Source organism: Pogoniulus pusillus, chromosome 6 (assembly GCF_015220805.1).
Source record: "Pogoniulus pusillus isolate bPogPus1 chromosome 6, bPogPus1.pri, whole genome shotgun sequence".
NCBI classification, from domain to species: Eukaryota; Metazoa; Chordata; class Aves; order Piciformes; family Lybiidae; genus Pogoniulus; species Pogoniulus pusillus.
In genome coordinates this window covers 27,964,094-27,980,891 of record NC_087269.1, presented here as the reverse complement: position 1 = coordinate 27,980,891, position 16,798 = coordinate 27,964,094, and the positions used below count along the sequence as shown (strand labels likewise).

Genomic DNA, 16,798 nt, shown 5'->3' with positions numbered 1-16,798 from the left:
TCATATGTACCAAATCCCCAGATGTATCTTTGATAGTGTTTTAGGGTCCACTGAGTATTTAAATAAACAGGGGCGTCAGGGTGTGTAATGAGAGGATGGAAAATTTCAGAGAGCAACATACTGAAAGCAAATAACCTCTCTTCAGTCTGTCACTAGTGACAGAAAAATGTGAGTAGTGTGTCCATGGACTGGAATTTTCAGAGGCAGCAGAAACCTGATGCCTTGCACTGCAAATTATAGAGTGAAGGGGTGGAGGTAGCTAACACGTGTGTCTGAGGCAAACAAACAAGTAAAGCCCCTTGTTTGTAACCAGCGGTGTGTCCTGCTCACCTCTCCTGAGCAGTTTGCAGAGAAAATTGGCGTCAGATCACTCAGGCTGGTGGACTTGGAAAGGGGTGGTAGGGCTGTTGCACTGCACCTGTGGCAGACAGCAGGCATCACTGCCCTGTGCCCACAGGCTGCCTCCCTTCCCACAGCCCTCTGCCCAAAAGTTGTAGTCAGTGTGCCCGCGTGCTGGGTCCCCCCAGCCTGTTCGAGGCCAGGGTGCTGAAGAAGTGGCTGTGCTAAAATGCATGCTGTCAGAGAGGGGACACTTGGCAGCAGGCTCCTGCTCGTTCTCACAGCTCATCTCGCTCCTCCTCGCTGCAGATGCAGGCGCTCCTCTGGCTGTTCATGAAGGGTCGACAGCCGAGGGTCCAGACGGCGTTGAACACTGTGTCTGCCATGGATTCACAGGCTGTCAGGAAGCAAGAGATCATGGTGGTAGGTGAGCAACAGGCACAGCTGAGGGTTGGGTGGAAGCTCTCTTAGCCTGAGCCCTGCACTAGGCTGTAGTGGTCCAGGGCTTGGGGGTGCTGGTGGATGAGAAGCTGGACATAAGCCAGCAATGTGTGCTTGCAGCCTGGAGGGCCAGTGGCATCTTGGGCTGCATCAAAAGCAGCGTGGCCAGCAGGTTGAGAGAGGTGATTCTGCCCCTCTGCTCTGGTGAGACCCCACCTGGAGTACAATGTCTGATTGTGGGGCCCCCAACATAAGAAGGACATGGACCTGCTTGGGTGGGTCCAGAGGAGGGCCACTAAGATGATCAGAGGGCTGGAGCACCTGTCCTGCAAGGACAGGCTGAGAGAGTTGTGGTTGTTCAGTGTGGAGAAAGAAGACTCTGGAGAGACCTTACAGCTGCCTTTCAATATCTGAAGGGGACCTACAGGAAGACTGGGGAAGGACTGTTCAGAAGGGCATGTAGTGATAGGACCAAGGCAACGGTTTGAAACTGGAGTAGGGTAGAGTTAGGCTGAACATCAAGAGGAAGTTCTTTACAATGAGAGTGGTAAAATAACGGGAAAGGGTTGCCCAGGGAGGTGATTGACTCCACATTTCTGGAGGTGTTCAAGGTCAAACTTGATGCAGCCCTGAGCAATCTGCTGTAGGTGATGCCCCTGCTGAGTGTAGTGGGGTTGGATGAGATGAGCTTTGAAGTTCCCTTCTGGCCTGATGTGTTCTGTGGTTCTCTATTGGCTGCTGGAAGTGAGGTCTGTTGTCTTCTCTTTGGGTATTAAATCATTTATATAAACCCAGAGATTCCCTCCTGCTGAACTGGTGGCTCTGTGCTCTCATGGGTGACACCAATCTGGCACCAATTTCTTTTCCCCTAGTCCCCCTCCCTTCTTGCCTCAGGCTTTTCTCCTTGATGGAACCCCTATTACAAGAGAGATGTGGAGATGATGGAGTGTGTCCAGAGAAGGGCCAGGAGGATGCTCAGAGGGCTGGAGCAGCTCTGCTGTGAGGACAGACTGAAAGAGTTGGGGCTGTGCAGTTTGCAGAAGAGGAGGCTCCCAGGTGACCTTCTTGTGGCCTTCCAGTATGTGAAGGGGGCTACAAAAAAGCTGGGGAGGGACTTTTTAGGTTGTCAGAGAGTGTCAGGACTAGGGGGAATGGAGCAAAGCTGGAGGTGGGGAGATTCAGCCTGGCCGTGAGGAGGAAGTTGTTGATCCTGAGAGTGGTGAGAGGCTGGAATGGGTTTCCCAGGGAGGTGGCTGAGGCCCCATGGCTGGAGGTGTTTAAGGCCAGGCTGGCTGAGGCTGTGGGCAGCCTGCTCTAGGGTAGGGTGTCCCTGCCAATGGCAGGGGGTTTGGAACTAAATTATCCTTGTGGTCCCTTCCAACTCTGACTGGTTCTGTGATCACCAGGGACACTCCAAATAATGCTGTTTACCAAGCAGATTTCCCAGAAGACCTCCAGAGCAGTGTCTTTTCTGTCTCACTCTCCCCTCAGTTTTGCCTACAGCCACTGGTAACCAATTTCCACTGCTTTTGGGGAGCTCTGGTGCCAGCTGTCAGCCAGCATGAACAGTCCTACTGCTGTTGCAGCATCATAGCTGTCCATACAGCCTGCCTGACTGTCAGTCCTTTGTCATCCCAAGAAACTTCTTGTTGATGAATAAATAGGTTAATAACAGTTCTTTCAGGGGCACTAAAAATAATTGCTGTATGCATAATAGATTTGGGAAAGCCAAGGTTTGGGGACTGTCTCCTTCCATCTGAGCCTCTCTGAATGTCTTGTGCTGCTCCTGCTGCTCCAGGAGTCTGCTTATTTGGTGGACATTGGAGAGGCTCTGGTGAGATAGTGGGAAAACCAAGATTGTGGATAACTGGCACTGCTGCATCTGGGATGTTTATGCCCATGTGAGGAGAGTGCAGCTACTCTTCCCTGTCTGCTTTCTCTGGTGACTCAGTGGAAAGGATCCCAGTTAAGAGCTGGTGTGCTGGTAGAAGAGGACTGTGTGACAATTATGGAATAGCTTAGGTTGGAAGGGACCTTAGAGATCATCCAACCTCTCTGTCATGGCAGGGATGCCTCTCAAACAGACTTGGTTGTCTGATGCCTCATCCAGTTTGGCCTTAAACATCTCCAGGGATGAGACAGCTACAATGACTCTAGGCAACCTGTTCTAAAGTCTTACCACCCTCATACTGAAGAACTTCTTCCTAAGTTCCAGTCTAACCCTGCTCTCCCTCAGCTTAAAACCATTCCCTGTAGTCCTGTCACTAGACACTCTCCTGAAAAGTCTCTCTCAAATCTCCCTGTAGGCTCCCTACAGGTATTGAAAAGCAGGTCTAAGGTCTCCCAGAGTCTTCTCTTTTCCAGACTGAACCCCAGCTCCCTCATTCTGTCCTCATAGCAGAGTTGCTTCAGCTCTTGGACCATCCTTGTGGCCCTCCTCTGGACTAGTTCCAGCAGGTCTGTGTCCTGCTTATGCTGGACACAGTTATTCAAGGTGGAGTCTCACAAGAGCAGACTAAAGGGGCAGAATCATCTCTCTTGACCTGCTGGCCACACTGCTCCTGATGCAGCCCAGGATACTGTTTGCCTTCTGGGCTGCTGCAAGGCAAGAGGAGGCAGAACTCAGGCAGCAGAGGGTGGCTCAGAGGTTCCTGTGTGTTAGCAACTACCTGTGCCTTCTGCAACAACCAGGACAGAGATGCTGGAAGAATCTGGTCCTACTTCACTATAGGCAGGGGTGGCTTGGCTCAGCCAAGGAGTGTGCTCTGCCTTAACTTTCTAAGATCTATCAGTCTGCTTCACTGCTACAGGCAGAAAGGAGAAACAAGTGATCTAAAAAATTGGCAGGGGGAAATCTGAAGAGATAAGAAGAGGTTGGCTGCATGAAGACCTGCAGATAAGGGTGACCATGAAAGATTGGCTGTGCTTGACCTGTAGCACTTGTATCTCAGCCCACATCTCTCTTTTCTCTTGCTGACCTGGACAAGTCTTTCCTAACATTTATCTGTGATGAGGTAGGAAGCCACCTGCACTAGAACCAGTGTCAAGCAGACTTGTCCATGTGTCCTAATCAGGCTGGAAAACAAATACTTGTCTAACTCTGCCTTACAGTGGGGCAGGATGAACCCTGGGGCACTGGCCATGGGTAACTGAGAAACTCAGCAGCAGCACCAGTTTTGTTAGGCCTTGGGAACTTGCTCTTCTCAAGCTCTTCACCAGTTTTTCAGACCAGAGCTGCTCTAAATATCTTTAACTGTTTCAGTGTCACCAACTGATGAGAAGGTCTTACTATCTTATCTTTGCCTGTCCTGTGTTACTGCCACACAGCCCACTTGCAAGAGATGGATACTAGCCTTAGAGAGGATGGGGATGCTCTGAAGTGGCCTCAGAAAGAGCACTCTGGGAGAAGCTTTCTTGCTATGGCTGACTTGTGGAAACAGCAAGGTAGATATTTTCCCCTCCTCAGAGCAGAGGTGCTTGGTGTGGCACAGAGGATCAAGAGGCTGGCTTGGACTGTCACATGTGTAACCTTCACGGAGAGAACATGTCTTCAGAGGAGCATCTAAGGGAACCAGGATTGTTTAGTCTGGAGAAAGGGAGGCTGAGGGGACAGACTTACTCTGTACAACTGCCTGAAAGGGGGTTGGAGCCAGGTGGGGATTGGTCTCTTCTCACATGTAACAAGGACAAGAGAGAACTGCCTCAAGTGGCACCAGGGGAGGTTTAGGCTGGATATTGGGAGAAATCTCTTCCCTGAAGGAGTTGTCAAGCCCTGGAGCAGGCTGCCCAAAGCAACGGTGGAGTCCTCATCCCTGGAGGGGATTCAAAGCCATGTAAATGTGGTGCCGAGGGACATGGTTTAGTGGTGACCTGGCAGTGCTGGGCTGGAGGTTGGACTTGATGATCTTACAGGTCCCTACCGAGCAGCCCAATTCTGTGATTCTAAAAACAGCCTTTACCAAGAAGCTTTTCTCAAAATTGCAGACTGAGGCTGTTGAAATTAGGCAAGACCAGGGTGACTTTTGAGCTGCTGACACATCACTACAACACTGTTGGCGTCTTGGGGGCTTCTGAGCAATCCAGGTCTCCCCACAATGGCTCAGCCACCACCTACTGCTGTGTCCCTGGTGGCACTGTCATCTCTTATCTGTGGGACAGATCCTGGAGAGCTTCTGTCCTTGGCTCTCCTAGTTTGTTGGCCCATGGCCATGTAGAGGTTTCAGTGCATGGCTTACTGACACTGGAAGGCTTTTTCTTCTCCTGTGAAGGTGTTTGAACTCTCAGAGAAGACATCCAAGGGTTGAAGGAACCTTTCAGTTGCTCTCTGACCCATTTGTGACAAGCTCAGGACAGATGTGCTGCTTTCTACTGCAGTTTTGCTTCTCTGGGCAAGGAAAGGGCTCTCTGCCCACACCCTCCCCTCCCTGCCATGGTTTGTTCCTCCTCAGGGTCTGCCAGCCTGGAAGCCTACCTTCCACCTTGGAGACAAAGCCGAGGCTGCGCTTGAGGTCGGAGCAGATGGAGTGGAGGCACCAGCGGAACTTGGCATCACAGCGGTACTTGTTGGCCCCGCAGGTATCGTAACAGATGTCCAGCTGGTTGCAGCACTTGGTCATGGCAGGGATGCCCAAATCTAGCTGGGGAAAGAGACAAAAGAAGTGTCACTTGGCTGCCTCCTGGCCTGGGACTCAAACAGCTGACACTGAGTGAGGCGTTGCAGAGCCCAGCTGGCTTCTTTGCTGGGGCAGCAGGAGGGAACACATGCCTCTCCCTCACTAAAGAAAGTGGTGGCAGTAGTGCAGCTCCCATGTAGTGTAGACCACATTCCCTTCTCTCTGTCTACCTCTGCTAGAGAGGTGGGAAACACTTCCTCCAAAGCCTTTTGCTGTTTCCAGTTTGTCAGAGCTCATTGGAGAGCTTCCTGACCTTGCCAGCAGTGGCAGAACCCCCTTTTCTCTTTCCTCCTTTTCCCACAGCCTTGCCAAGCCCTGCTCCTTGGCCTAATGCATCTGCTAAAAGTGTGATGAATGTCTCTTTTCTCTGAGGTGCCCTTGTCAAGCCAAAGAGATACATCTCGGGCCAGGGAGTTCTTGCTTGGAGGCAAACAACAAGTGTAGCTAATAACCATGATGGGAGAGATGGGGCAGAAGGCCTGTCTTCTGAAGAGACTGGGCTCATTAGCTTGTTATAAATTCTACTTCTTTTTGGCCTTGCTCATGTAATATGCAGGAGGTGAGTTGTGTTTTCATTGCCCTCGGCACCCACCACTGCCTGCGTAAGCAGGCGGCACCACAGAAGTGCCCACGAGGCTTGCAGTGAAGTGCGATTTAAGGCACTCCTCTAACGTGACAGATGGGCTGTGAGGGAGGGGGGCTTGCAGAGCAAGGACCTGACTGATTGCTGCAGACCTCATGGGCAGCAGTAATGCATGAGCTCTATGGGAATTCCTGCTCTTAGTGCCTCCTGGGAGTGCTTTTCCTGGTGGTTCCAATGGAGTTTCATTAATTGTCTCTAAAATAACAAGTGGTGCAGCTCTAATGCCCTCGGGGTGATTTCAGAGCTTGGCAAAGGTAAAAGGACCAGGCGTGGAGAATGCCTTCAAGCATTGCTGTTCGCACACTGTCACTGAGCTGGCCCAGTACTGAATCTGTTCCCTGTCCTATCCTGAGGGCAGGAGATCGTTCAAGACCTAAAAATATTTCTCCACATTGGTGCACTGCTTGGCCAGGTGCTCCCTTTTGTTATTCTGTTTCACTGCCACCAGCAGCTGAAACCTTCATGGTTCCCTGACTGACAGTGATATAGGCAGTGCTCATACTGATGTGTTGGCTTGATTGCAGTGGGCATGCAGCCATATGCTCTGCCAGTCCAAGGCAGGTAGCTTGTCCTGAGACACCACACAATGGAGATTTCTTCCATTTGTCAGAGTTTTGGTTTCAGCTGCCAAAAGGAGCCATCACACATGGCACAGCCTAAATCTTTCCCCACCCCAATACGAGAGGGAAAATGTCTGGAAAGGGTTTTGGCCAGATGGGACAGGCATGGATGGGGTCATGGTCCTTCCAGACAGGAGTTTTGAGATAGTGTGGCTCTACACCCCCAGTGAGAGGCTTACATGCTGCTGTACTCGCTCCTGCACTGGGAATGCTTTTTTTTTGGGACTCTGATTTAATCAGAAGAGGCCATAGGAAAACTGGGGGCCAAACACCAACAAAGATGTCCAGCTGGGCAGATATAAATGTGGTTTGGTCCTCCCTCATCACATTTTTCTTTGGTTTAGGGAAGATCTGCTACTTTTTTTCTCCTTTTTTTCCTATTTTCAGCTTATCTCAAAGTCTCTTCCCATGTGACAGACACTTTAAAATCCCCTTTGCAGATGAAAAGACTGTTTCCTGGCTGCAATGGAGGCTAAGGGGAGACCTTTTCACTCTTGACAACTCCCTGAAAGGAGGTTGGAGTGAGGTCTACCTCTTTTCCCCAGTTAGACATTATAGGATGATAGGACATGGCCTTGAGTTGCAGCAGGTGAGGTTTAGTTTGGAAATTAAGATGAACTTCTTCACTGAAAGCATTCTCAAACACTGGAACAGAGAGGGGATGGAATCCCATCCCTGGAGGTGTTTAAGAGGCAGAGATGTGCTGAGGAGCATGATTTACAGAATCACAGGATGTCAGGGTTGCAAGGGACCCAAAGAAATCATTGAATCCAACCCCCCTGCCAGAGAAGGACCATTATCTAGCTCAGGTCCCAGATGAATGCATCCAGGCAGGCCTTGAAAGGCTCCAGAGAAGGAGACTCCACAACCTGTTCCAATGCTCTGTGACTCTTATGGTAAAGAAGTTTCCCCTTGTGTTGAGGCAGAACCTCCTGTGCTGCAGCTTACACCCATTGTTCCTTGTCCTATCCCAGGGAGCAAGTGAGCAGAGCCTGTGTGTCCATCCCCCCCGACCCCCAGCCCTCAGATAGCTATAAACACTTATTAAATCCCCTCTCAGTCTTCTCCAGACTAAGCAGCCCCAGGTCCCTCAGCCTCTCCTCATCAGGCAGTGCTCCAGCCCCCTAATCATTTTTGTGTCTCTCTGCTGGACTCTCTCCAGCAGATCCCTGTCCCTCTTCAACTGGGGAGCCCAAAACTGAATACTCGAGATGGGGCCTCACCAGGGCAGGGTAGAGGGGGAGGAGAAGCTCCCTTGATTTGCTGATTTAGCAACAAACTTGGTAGAGTCAGAGAATGGTTGGACTCAATGATGTTAGAAGGCTTTCCCAACCAAGACAGTTCTCTGATTCTGTAATAGCATCAGGTGTTTGCTGTGATTAGAGGCCAGGGTCAGCTGGCAGTGGTGGAGGTGACAGTACATACACTTCCGGGTACCTTGAGCCCCAGAAAATAGGAGCTACAGCCGTTGGGTTCTTGGGGCTTGTAGTGAGGCCGTGGCATTGGAGCCTTCCCTGAGAAAGAAAGGAAGAACGTTAGGAAAGCAAATCCTCCTGAGAGTAGCAGCAAAAAGCAGAGAGTAAAAGGCAGCTCCCTTTTGGTCTGCATCCCCAAACACTTCCTTCTCCTCCAGAAGATGCAGGGAGTGGAGGACAGGTGCTGGAGCTGGCTGTGAGACACTGAATCTGCTCTCAGCCCAGACCTGTCAAGGCTCTACAGCCTCATTTAGCTGGCACCTCCTCTGGCATGGCTACTGGAGCACTGTGTTGTGTGTGAACAGCGTTTCCAGTGCCTCTCAAATGTGTAAGCTGTGCTGAGTCCAGTCCCTAGGCCTAGGACTCTTCCTAGCCCTTACAAGTGGGCAAGTCCCTTTGTGCAGTCTGGGGTTTTGCAGTCGAGCAGCTCCTCTTGTTGGAGTCAGTGCCTCATGCTTCCAGCGTCTCCTAACTTATTCACGGACTGCTTCCGTGCTCTGACCAACTGGGGTTTTAACTGCTCCAGGAACTACTTGCTGAGGAAAGGGGTTTCTTCCCATCCTCAGTTCATTCTTGGAGTTTCAGTACACTATGGGTTTGCACAAAATTGTGGTAGACCTTCTATACCTGATCTTGCTCCAAGCAGGAGGTCATCTTGGTCTGTTTTCTGCATGCTGCAATGTGCTGCCATGCTTTGCAAATAGTTTTTATTCCTTTATCTATGTGTTCCCTCAGTTTGCTTCTTAACATGCATAGAGGAGCAAGGATTTGCTCTCTGAATCATTTACCCAGCGTAGAAAGAGCCCAGCAAGCAATGGGTTGAGTATCTTCAGCAGTGATTGGATTCTGTTTGCTTTGCTTTGGAGGTGTGAAAGCTCTCCTGTTTGCCTGCCAGCCCATCCTGAGGCTTTCTGAATGGCTGACAGAGGCTCTGGGTGTGAGGGGTGGGTAGCTAGGGTTGGGATGGAAGTTTTCCATGTGTCCAGACGCTGGAGCATGGCCAGAGAAGGATGACAAATGCTGGTGAAGGGTTTCGACTGACTGTCTTGTGGAGAGCAGCTGAGGGAACTGGAGGTGTTTAGTCTGGAGTAAAGGAGACTGAAGGGAGACCTTCTTACCCTCTACAACTCTCTGAAAGGAGGTTGGAGCCAGGTGGGGGTTGCTCTCTTCTCCCTTATAACAAGTGATATGACAAGAGCAAAGGGACTCAAGTTGCAGCAGGGGAGGTTTAGGTTGGACATTGGGAGAAATATCTTCCTGAAGAAGGTTGTCAAGCCCAGGGCAGTGGTGGAGTCTCTGTCCCTGAAGGGACTGAATATCTGTGTAGATGTGAGGGACATGGTGTAGTGGTGACCTGGCAGGGATGGGTAATTGGTTGGACTCTGTGATCTTAAAGGGAGGTCTAGGCTGGCTGTTAGGAGGAAGTTCTTGCCAGAGAGAGTGATTGGCATTGGAATGGGCTGCCCAGGGAGGTGGTGGAGTCGCTGTCCCTGGAGGTGTTGAAGCAAAGCCTGGCTGGGGCACTTAGTGCCATGGTCTGGTTGATTGGACAAGGCTGGGTGCTAGGTTGGACTGGATGAGCTTGGAGGTCTCTTCCAACCTGGTTGATTCTATGATTCTTCCAACCAAAACAATTCTATGAAAGGAGATCTTGTCTATTCCCTGACCTGTGTCACTATCTTTCTCTTATCCCTACCTCAACCTCCATCTCCATCTAACCTAACAGCTCCTCTTGGGGGAGGACAAGCCATCAGGCTGCTTCAGTGCCTTGACTCCACTGTGTAAGGAGCTTGTTTATGGGAGAAGATTGTCCCCTAGAGAAGCTGTGGAGACCACCTCTCCAGGAGTCAAGTTTCTCTGGACTGTCCCTTGATGTGTGTTCAGCACTTGTTGTCTTTCTCTCCCAGCTGGCTTTATGAAAGGGAGATCTCAAAAGCAGAGCAAGGTGCTAAAACAAGAAGTTTGAACCCTGTTCTGGGAAAACATTGTCAGCTCTGAGAATGCTCCAACAAAAACATTTCTGAGCCCTCTGGAAGTCCATTGCCTCCAAGCTTCTGCTTCCCTGAGCACTGCCAGAGAACTTATATCAGCAGAAATAAATCTCATTTCACCCTTCAGGCAGGGTTGGGATCTTCTGAACTGTCATTTCCACTACTTTCTTCTTGTCAGCACTGATAATCATTTAAGAAACTCCCCTCTTTTTGTTTTTCTGTCAAAGTACCTAAATAGCAGTGGTTCATACAGCCATAACCCTGTGGTGTTCTTGAGAAGACTTCAAAGTGAAATGCTGCTAAAGATCTTAGGTAGGAATGTTCCCAACACCTTCTAAATGAAAAATTACCAAAGTGGTTTTGTCTAAACAACAAATTTGCAACAAATAAACAAAAAACTGAAGTCCTGCCCAGCTGAGAGACACCAATAACAGCCAGTTTTCTCCTACCCTGCAGAAATGCAATAGGCACCAAGGATTTAGTGGTCTGCAAGCCAAGATAAAGCTCCCTAGCTGATGTTACCCTGTGTGGGAAGGGCATCTCTCAGTACAGCAGTTACTACAGTGTGCCCAGGTGGCCAAGAAAGCCGATGGCATCCTGGCCTAGATCAGGAACAGTGTGGCCAGTAGGATATTCTTCCCTTGTACTCAGCACTGGTCAGGCCACACCTTGAGTTCTGTGTCCAGTTCTGGGCTCCCCAGTTCAAGAGAGATGTTGAGGGACTGGAAGGTGTCCAGAGAAGGGCAAGGAAGCTGGTGAGGGGCCTGGAGCACAGCCCTGTGAGGAGAGGCTGAGGGAGCTGAGGGTGTTTGGCCTGGAGAAGAGGAGGCTCAGGGCTGACCTTGTTGCTGTCTCCAACTCCCTGAAGGGAGGCTGTAGCCAGGTGGAGTTGGTCTCTTCTGCCAGGCAAGCAGCAACAGAACAAGGGGACACAGTCTGAAGTTGTGGCAGGGGAGGTCTAGGCTGGATGTTAGGAGGAAGTTGTTGTCAGAGAGAGAGTGATTGGCATTGGAATGGGCTGCCCAGGGAGGTGGTGGAGTCACTGTGCCTGGAGGTGTTGAAGCAAAGCCTGGCTGGGGCACTTAGTGCCATGGTCTGGTTGATTGGATAGAGCTGGGTGCTAGGTTGGACTGAATGATCTTGGAGGTCTCTTTCAACATGGTTGATTCTATGGTTCTGTGTTAGAAATTGGAAGGGACCTCTGGAGATCTTCGAGTCCAACCCCTGTGCCAGAGCAGGACCATATAATCTAGAGTAGGTCACACTTCTGTGTGGGGTCTTGAAAGTCTCCAGAGGAGACCCCACAACCTCTCTGGGGAGCCTGTTCCAGTGGTCTGTGACCCTTACTGTAAAGAAGTTCTTCCTCACGTTGAGGTGGAACTTCCTGAGCTGTCCTCTAACAGGGTACAAGTGAGCAGAGTCTGTCTCTGTCCCTTCCTTCCTGACCTCCAGCCCTCAGATATTTATAGACATTGATTAGATCCTCTCTCAGTCTTCTCCAGACTGAACAGACCCAGGTCTCTCAGTCTTTCCTCATCAGGCAGTGCTCCAGTCCCTTCATCATCCTTGTAGTACTCCATTGGAGACTCTCAAGTAGACCTCTGTCCCTCTTGAACTGGGAAACCAAGAACTGAATGTGATACTGCAGTTGAGACCTCACCAGGACAAAGGAGAGGAAAAAGAGAACCTGCCTTGATCTGCTGGGCACACTCTTCTTAATGCACCCCATGGCCTCCTTGGGCACATGATGGGGAGAAGAGCTTCCCTCAACCTTTTGAATAGATCAAATCTGCTTTGTGCTCCAGGGATGATTTTCTGGTGCAGGAAGCAGAGTTTTGAGCAGGTAGAGCTGAGTTAATGGTAGACAAAGAACACAAATCAGTTGGCTGCAGCAGAGCACCATTATGGGCATTATCTTTGCACCAAAACAAGGCTCAAGCCTGTTGAGGTATGCAAAGTAACTTCTGAGCTGACAACAGCTTGCAGGTTACACTGTTTTGCTGTTGATAGAAGCAATTCCATCTATATGTGGGCTGAATCTATCACCCAGGGCTCCTAAGCAATGTCATAAGAATAAGGCTGCATATAGGTCTTGGTGCAATTCATTGCCACCTTGCTTATTTTGAAGGGGATGAGAATCTGGACTCAGAATTCAAATGGTCCTGAACCAAGGTGGGAGGCAGAGGAAAGTTCAAAACCCAAGGTTGATTTTGCAGTATGGAGTCAAGTTTTAATGGCTTGCTTGTGAAGTTGACTAAGTTGTTTTTCAGCAGCATGTTGTCAACTAATGGGATAAGGTGGCAAGGCTTGTTTGGAGATGTGGAGATGAGATGTGGTTTCTAGAGAAAGGCTTCCATTAAGCTGAAGTTACAGCTTTTATAGTGTCTTAGGAAGCTGTCCTCAGGGGGGAAAAAACAATCCTCACATGAGAATTGTGGTGATAACAAAACACTGAACAGCCTTCAAGAGGAGCCCCTGTAGGAAACCTTCCTGCCTCCTCTCTTAAAGCTTAAACAAAGCTTAATCATTCATAAAGTGCCCCTTGGTGAACTCTAAAGTCCAAGACACCAGAGCTAACCTCCCTCCCACATCTTGTTTCCTAGCTAACAGGAACCCCAAAGCAAAGCAGAAATAAGAGGTGTCCTTGACCACCCACTCAGGGCTCTTGTTATCTTCCATTGCTTTCTCATTCTTACAGGCACAGCTGTGATGGGGGACAGGAGTTGGTGGGTTACACTGCCTGCTTTGCTAGCTGTGTTTCAGCAGGTGTGTCTGTTTGCTGCCGGGCTTTGCTGGGAGGAGATACCAGAGGGCAGCTGCAGGCACAGCAGGGACTTGCCCAGCAGCACGCTGAAGAGCAGCGTTGATGTATGGAGGCAAGGCCTTGCTGAGGAAGCCTCTTCTTGGTCTACTTCAGAGCACTGCCTTGTTGGCCTGACCTTAGAAGTTGAGTTTCTAATGGGAAGTGAGTTGGCCTGGTGCATTTTAATATCTCCAGGCTGTCGTAGCTGTGCCAAGAGATTGGAAACCAGCCAGCTGGCTAGAGCAGCTGCTGGTGGTGCAGGAGGTCTCAGACACTGCAGTACTGGTGCTGCTGGCAGGAGGAAGTGAATGTATTTCTGGGTGAATAGATGCTCCTGGGGGACTCTGCTGTTTGGAGTGTTCCATTGCTGTTTCTCTGCCCTAAGCAATGCAGACTGTGAGCAGCCACTACCCATACTTACCACAGCCTTTCACTGCTGCTCGAACAGCCTGGCTTTGAAGGCTCTTTTCCCACAGCTTGGCTATGCCTTCTCATCTAAAGCCCCTGAGGATGTGAGGTAAAACATTGAAGGTCTGCCTGACCAGGCAGCTGAAGTAAGCTATCATGGGATTTATTCTCAGTTCAGGCTGTTTGCCCCCCAAGATGCTCAAGAGAGATTTTGTAAGGGAATATTTGCCAGCAAGTGCCGGAATAACCTTCGTGTCCTGATTTAAGGGAGTAATCCATCAAGTTGTTTTCAGACCTTGCTAGCTCCTGAGGAATCAAGAGAGCCTTACAGCCAGGACAGCCAAGTGCTGTGTGCTCAGCTGAAGATGGATGTGGCAATCACAGGTGAGTCCTGACCTTTACTGTGGCAAATAAGCTATTATTGGTGTCTCTTGGCTAAACTGAAAGGAAGCAGAAAGCATTATTTTTGCTCTGTGCCTGGGGAAAAGGCAATCAGCCTCTGATTTAGCAGAAAGGTGGTAAAAATGTTTTGTGCTTATTCCTCTGGGTCTTACTGGTTTGAGATTGTCCCTGCATCCCCTCCACTTTGCAGCATCTGTGCTAGAGACCAGCACAGACAAATGGTCCTGGAGGGGTCCAGGAAGACCCTTGGAAGCACAAGAGCAGCATTTCAATAGTTTCCTCCTTCAGTCAGTGTTTGGTGAGTTGTTCAGCGAAGATTAGAAGGGAGCTCACGATGTGCTTGTTTGTTCTCTTTTTCAGGTACAATGTTTCCCCAGTAAGAGTCAGGATGCTTCCAGGGAGCAGGCAACATTTGCACCTCTCCATGAAGATGCTTTTTCCCTTGCCTAGAGCATGGGGACCAGGACAAGGATTGCTCCAGCCTAGGGGTGTGCCCAAGAGTGATAATTCGTTCAGGAATTGGTGAGTCTTGAGACTGCCTGAGATGAGCTTGTGTCAGCCTTCCCAAACCTCACCTCAGGCACACTGCGGTCCCAGCCATGTTATGCCCACTACCAGAGTTTTCAGTCATTACATTAAGAAGGGCAAATCTCTTTCTGCACTGAACTTGGATTTGAGGTTGTCACACGTGTGGGGCTGCCACGTGGGCAAATAGCCTTATCCTGTGTGCTGTGGTGTGCATGGGGCCTCCTTCTGTCACCAGTGGGGCCCAGGAAGCATCTGTGGCCCTCCTGAGCTGCTGCAGAGAGGCTGCCCTAGCTGGGAGGTGCTGCAGGGCCCCAGCTTAGAGCAACCAGGGCCACTGTGGGACTGAAGTCATGGGCTAAGGCCTTGAGGTCTCCCTAGATGTCTGTGGGGCTGAGCTGCTTGGCTTGCTGCTCTCTATTTGCTGTTAGCATGGGGCCTGAAGAGCAGAGCTGTTAGGAGCAGGAGGGCAGATACATGCACATTAGTTAAAAACAGATTGAACCCAACAACTTTAAGGCTGATGTTTAACTTTTATTGTGTCCCCTTTGGCTAAGCCTGGCCCTTCTACCCTCTCACCCTGACAGGGAGCTCAGATCCTAGCCCTGCAGCATCTTTCTGCTGGCATGCTCACTGCTGGCCTGGGAGGTGCTTCCCTACTGGCAGCATTTCAGACAGCCCTGTGTAGCCTGGAGAGGCACAGCATGAAGCCCACATTCTGGAAGAAATGGGATGCATATGGAGGGATCTCTCCAAAGCCTGCAGTCTGTGCTGTGCTTAGGGAAGAGGAATTGACATAGCCTCCGTCCTCACAGGCATCTTGTCCAGATGGCCACTGGGGACATAGGATGGAGCTGGGAAGAAAGGGCTGATGGACAGGTGTGGGTGGGCAGGCTGAGGTGACAGAGGGCAGCTACACAGTGGGGACAGTTCTAAGGAGGCTGGGGAGAGGGCACAGTCTGTAGGTAGCCTCCTTCCTGTTCCCAAATGGGTTGTTTTAGAAGTACCTTGTTGATGGTCCATGCCTCCCCCTGCCCAGTGCCCCACAGTCCTGCTCCATAGGACCTGCCCCACTGCACCTCTGCCTGCTGGGTGCCCTGCCCTGCCTGCTGGGTGCCCTGCCCTGCCTGCGCACCTCCTGTGCTGCTCTCCCCAAGATGTCACGGCCTTGTTCTGCCCCCAGGACAAACCAAACGCATCTTTTTGGGTAAATCACTAAAGTCCAAGGCAGGCAGCAGCTACCTCATTCACCTGGAGTACTAAAAGTTCCTTTGTGGTGACAGCACCTCTGGTTCACCTTCCTGCTATCTCCCCTTCTCCAGCCCAGGTTATTGGCCAATGCGCAACTGCTGAGTAGCGACACTCCGAAGGTTGCTGAGATTAGGGCTGCTGGCAATGCTAACAACCCTTTCTGAGTCAGGGCTGCACAGACTGCTCCCTGTCCCTGCCAGATCCCCACTGCCTGCCCTGGCCCTTCTCTCCTGGGGTCTGCTGAGCTGTGTGGTTTCCTACATGTCCTTCCTGTAAGACCTGTATTCTCTCCTCTCATTCTCTTGCACACAGCACAGCAGCTTCAAGATCAGGCTGTTCTTGGAGAGAGGGTAAGACCGGGGTTCAGTGTCTCTGTGCTGGTACTAGTGGAAAAGTGACTCTGCAGAGGCTTTTCTCTGCTGAACATAGCAGTAGTCATGTCATGGACAGGAGCTGGTTGTGATCTTGAGGGAGGAGAGTGCTGTGAGTTTCCAAACGAGAGGAAAAGAGGAGGAAGACAGAGCAAGGAGAGAGGAGCCAGCAGGAGAGAGGTTCACTTACCATATCGACATCTGTACTGACAAACACCATTTTTTCCCCCAAGCAGTTCCAAGAAGGAGTCAAAGTAGCTGTTAACTGTTTCAAAGCTGTCCCGGATGGTCCCGATGCCCCACTCTGAGTAGGATGACTCAGCCCGGGCGGTTTGGTGGACGGTGTTCTCCTGCGTGGTCTCCTCAGAGCATCGCCCAAAGCCCAGCATCAGGCACAGAACTGCTGCCTGGAGGAGCAGCCACATGTTGCAGTCCAGCTCCAGGCCCCTCAGCCCTGGTCCGGGGAGGAGTGAGAGCAAGCCACTGCTTGTAGGAGGCAGGTAGGTAAGCTACCCCCTCCCCTGGACTTTAGACACTGCTGAGGGAGCCAGCATGAGGTCACCACAGTCAGAGTGCAAAGTGCACTGTGGAGGTTTCAGCCACGTTCATCTTGCACAGCAGCAGGAGGGCTTGAGTTTCACAATCCCCCTGGAACAGGCTCAGCTCCTGCAGCACCATGGCTTCAGCTTCCCTGAGTGCTGAGTGGGGTCTGTCTGCCCAAGTTGTGCAGCACATGCAAGACCCTCCGCCTGCCCCACCAGGGCAGAGGCTGCCCTACCCTCTTCCCAGCCTGCTGGGAAATGAAGACTGTCTCTTTGTCCAAGGTTTCTGCTGCTCAGGCTGTTGAGGAACACCC

The 16,798-nt window shown here is 50.8% G+C and overlaps 1 protein-coding gene across 1 annotated transcript; it reads right to left on the bottom strand.

Annotated features, from left to right (window-relative positions):
* Window positions 1-617: 617 nt before the first annotated feature.
* Window positions 618-16,367, bottom strand: PLA2G12B (phospholipase A2 group XIIB). The gene is made up of 4 exons (XM_064145030.1): window positions 16,133-16,367; window positions 8,142-8,230; window positions 5,252-5,417; window positions 618-736 (listed from the first exon to the last, which is right to left on the bottom strand). Exons 1-4 carry the CDS (start codon window positions 16,365-16,367, stop codon window positions 618-620), a joined length of 609 nt encoding a protein of 202 aa, XP_064001100.1.
* Between the last annotated feature and the right edge of the window lie 431 nt (window positions 16,368-16,798).

Coding starts and splice junctions, on each gene's coding strand:
- PLA2G12B (XM_064145030.1), bottom strand. CDS start 16,367: ATGTGGCTGCTCCTCCAGGCAGCAGTTCTGTGCCTGATGCTGGGCTTT. Junction 5,418..8,141: donor GGCTCAAGGTACCCGGAAGT/GTATGTACTGTC, acceptor CTCTTTCCCCAG/CTAGATTTGGGCATCCCTGC. Junction 737..5,251: donor CTTTGTCTCCAAGGTGGAAG/GTAGGCTTCCAG, acceptor GCTTCCTGACAG/CCTGTGAATCCATGGCAGAC.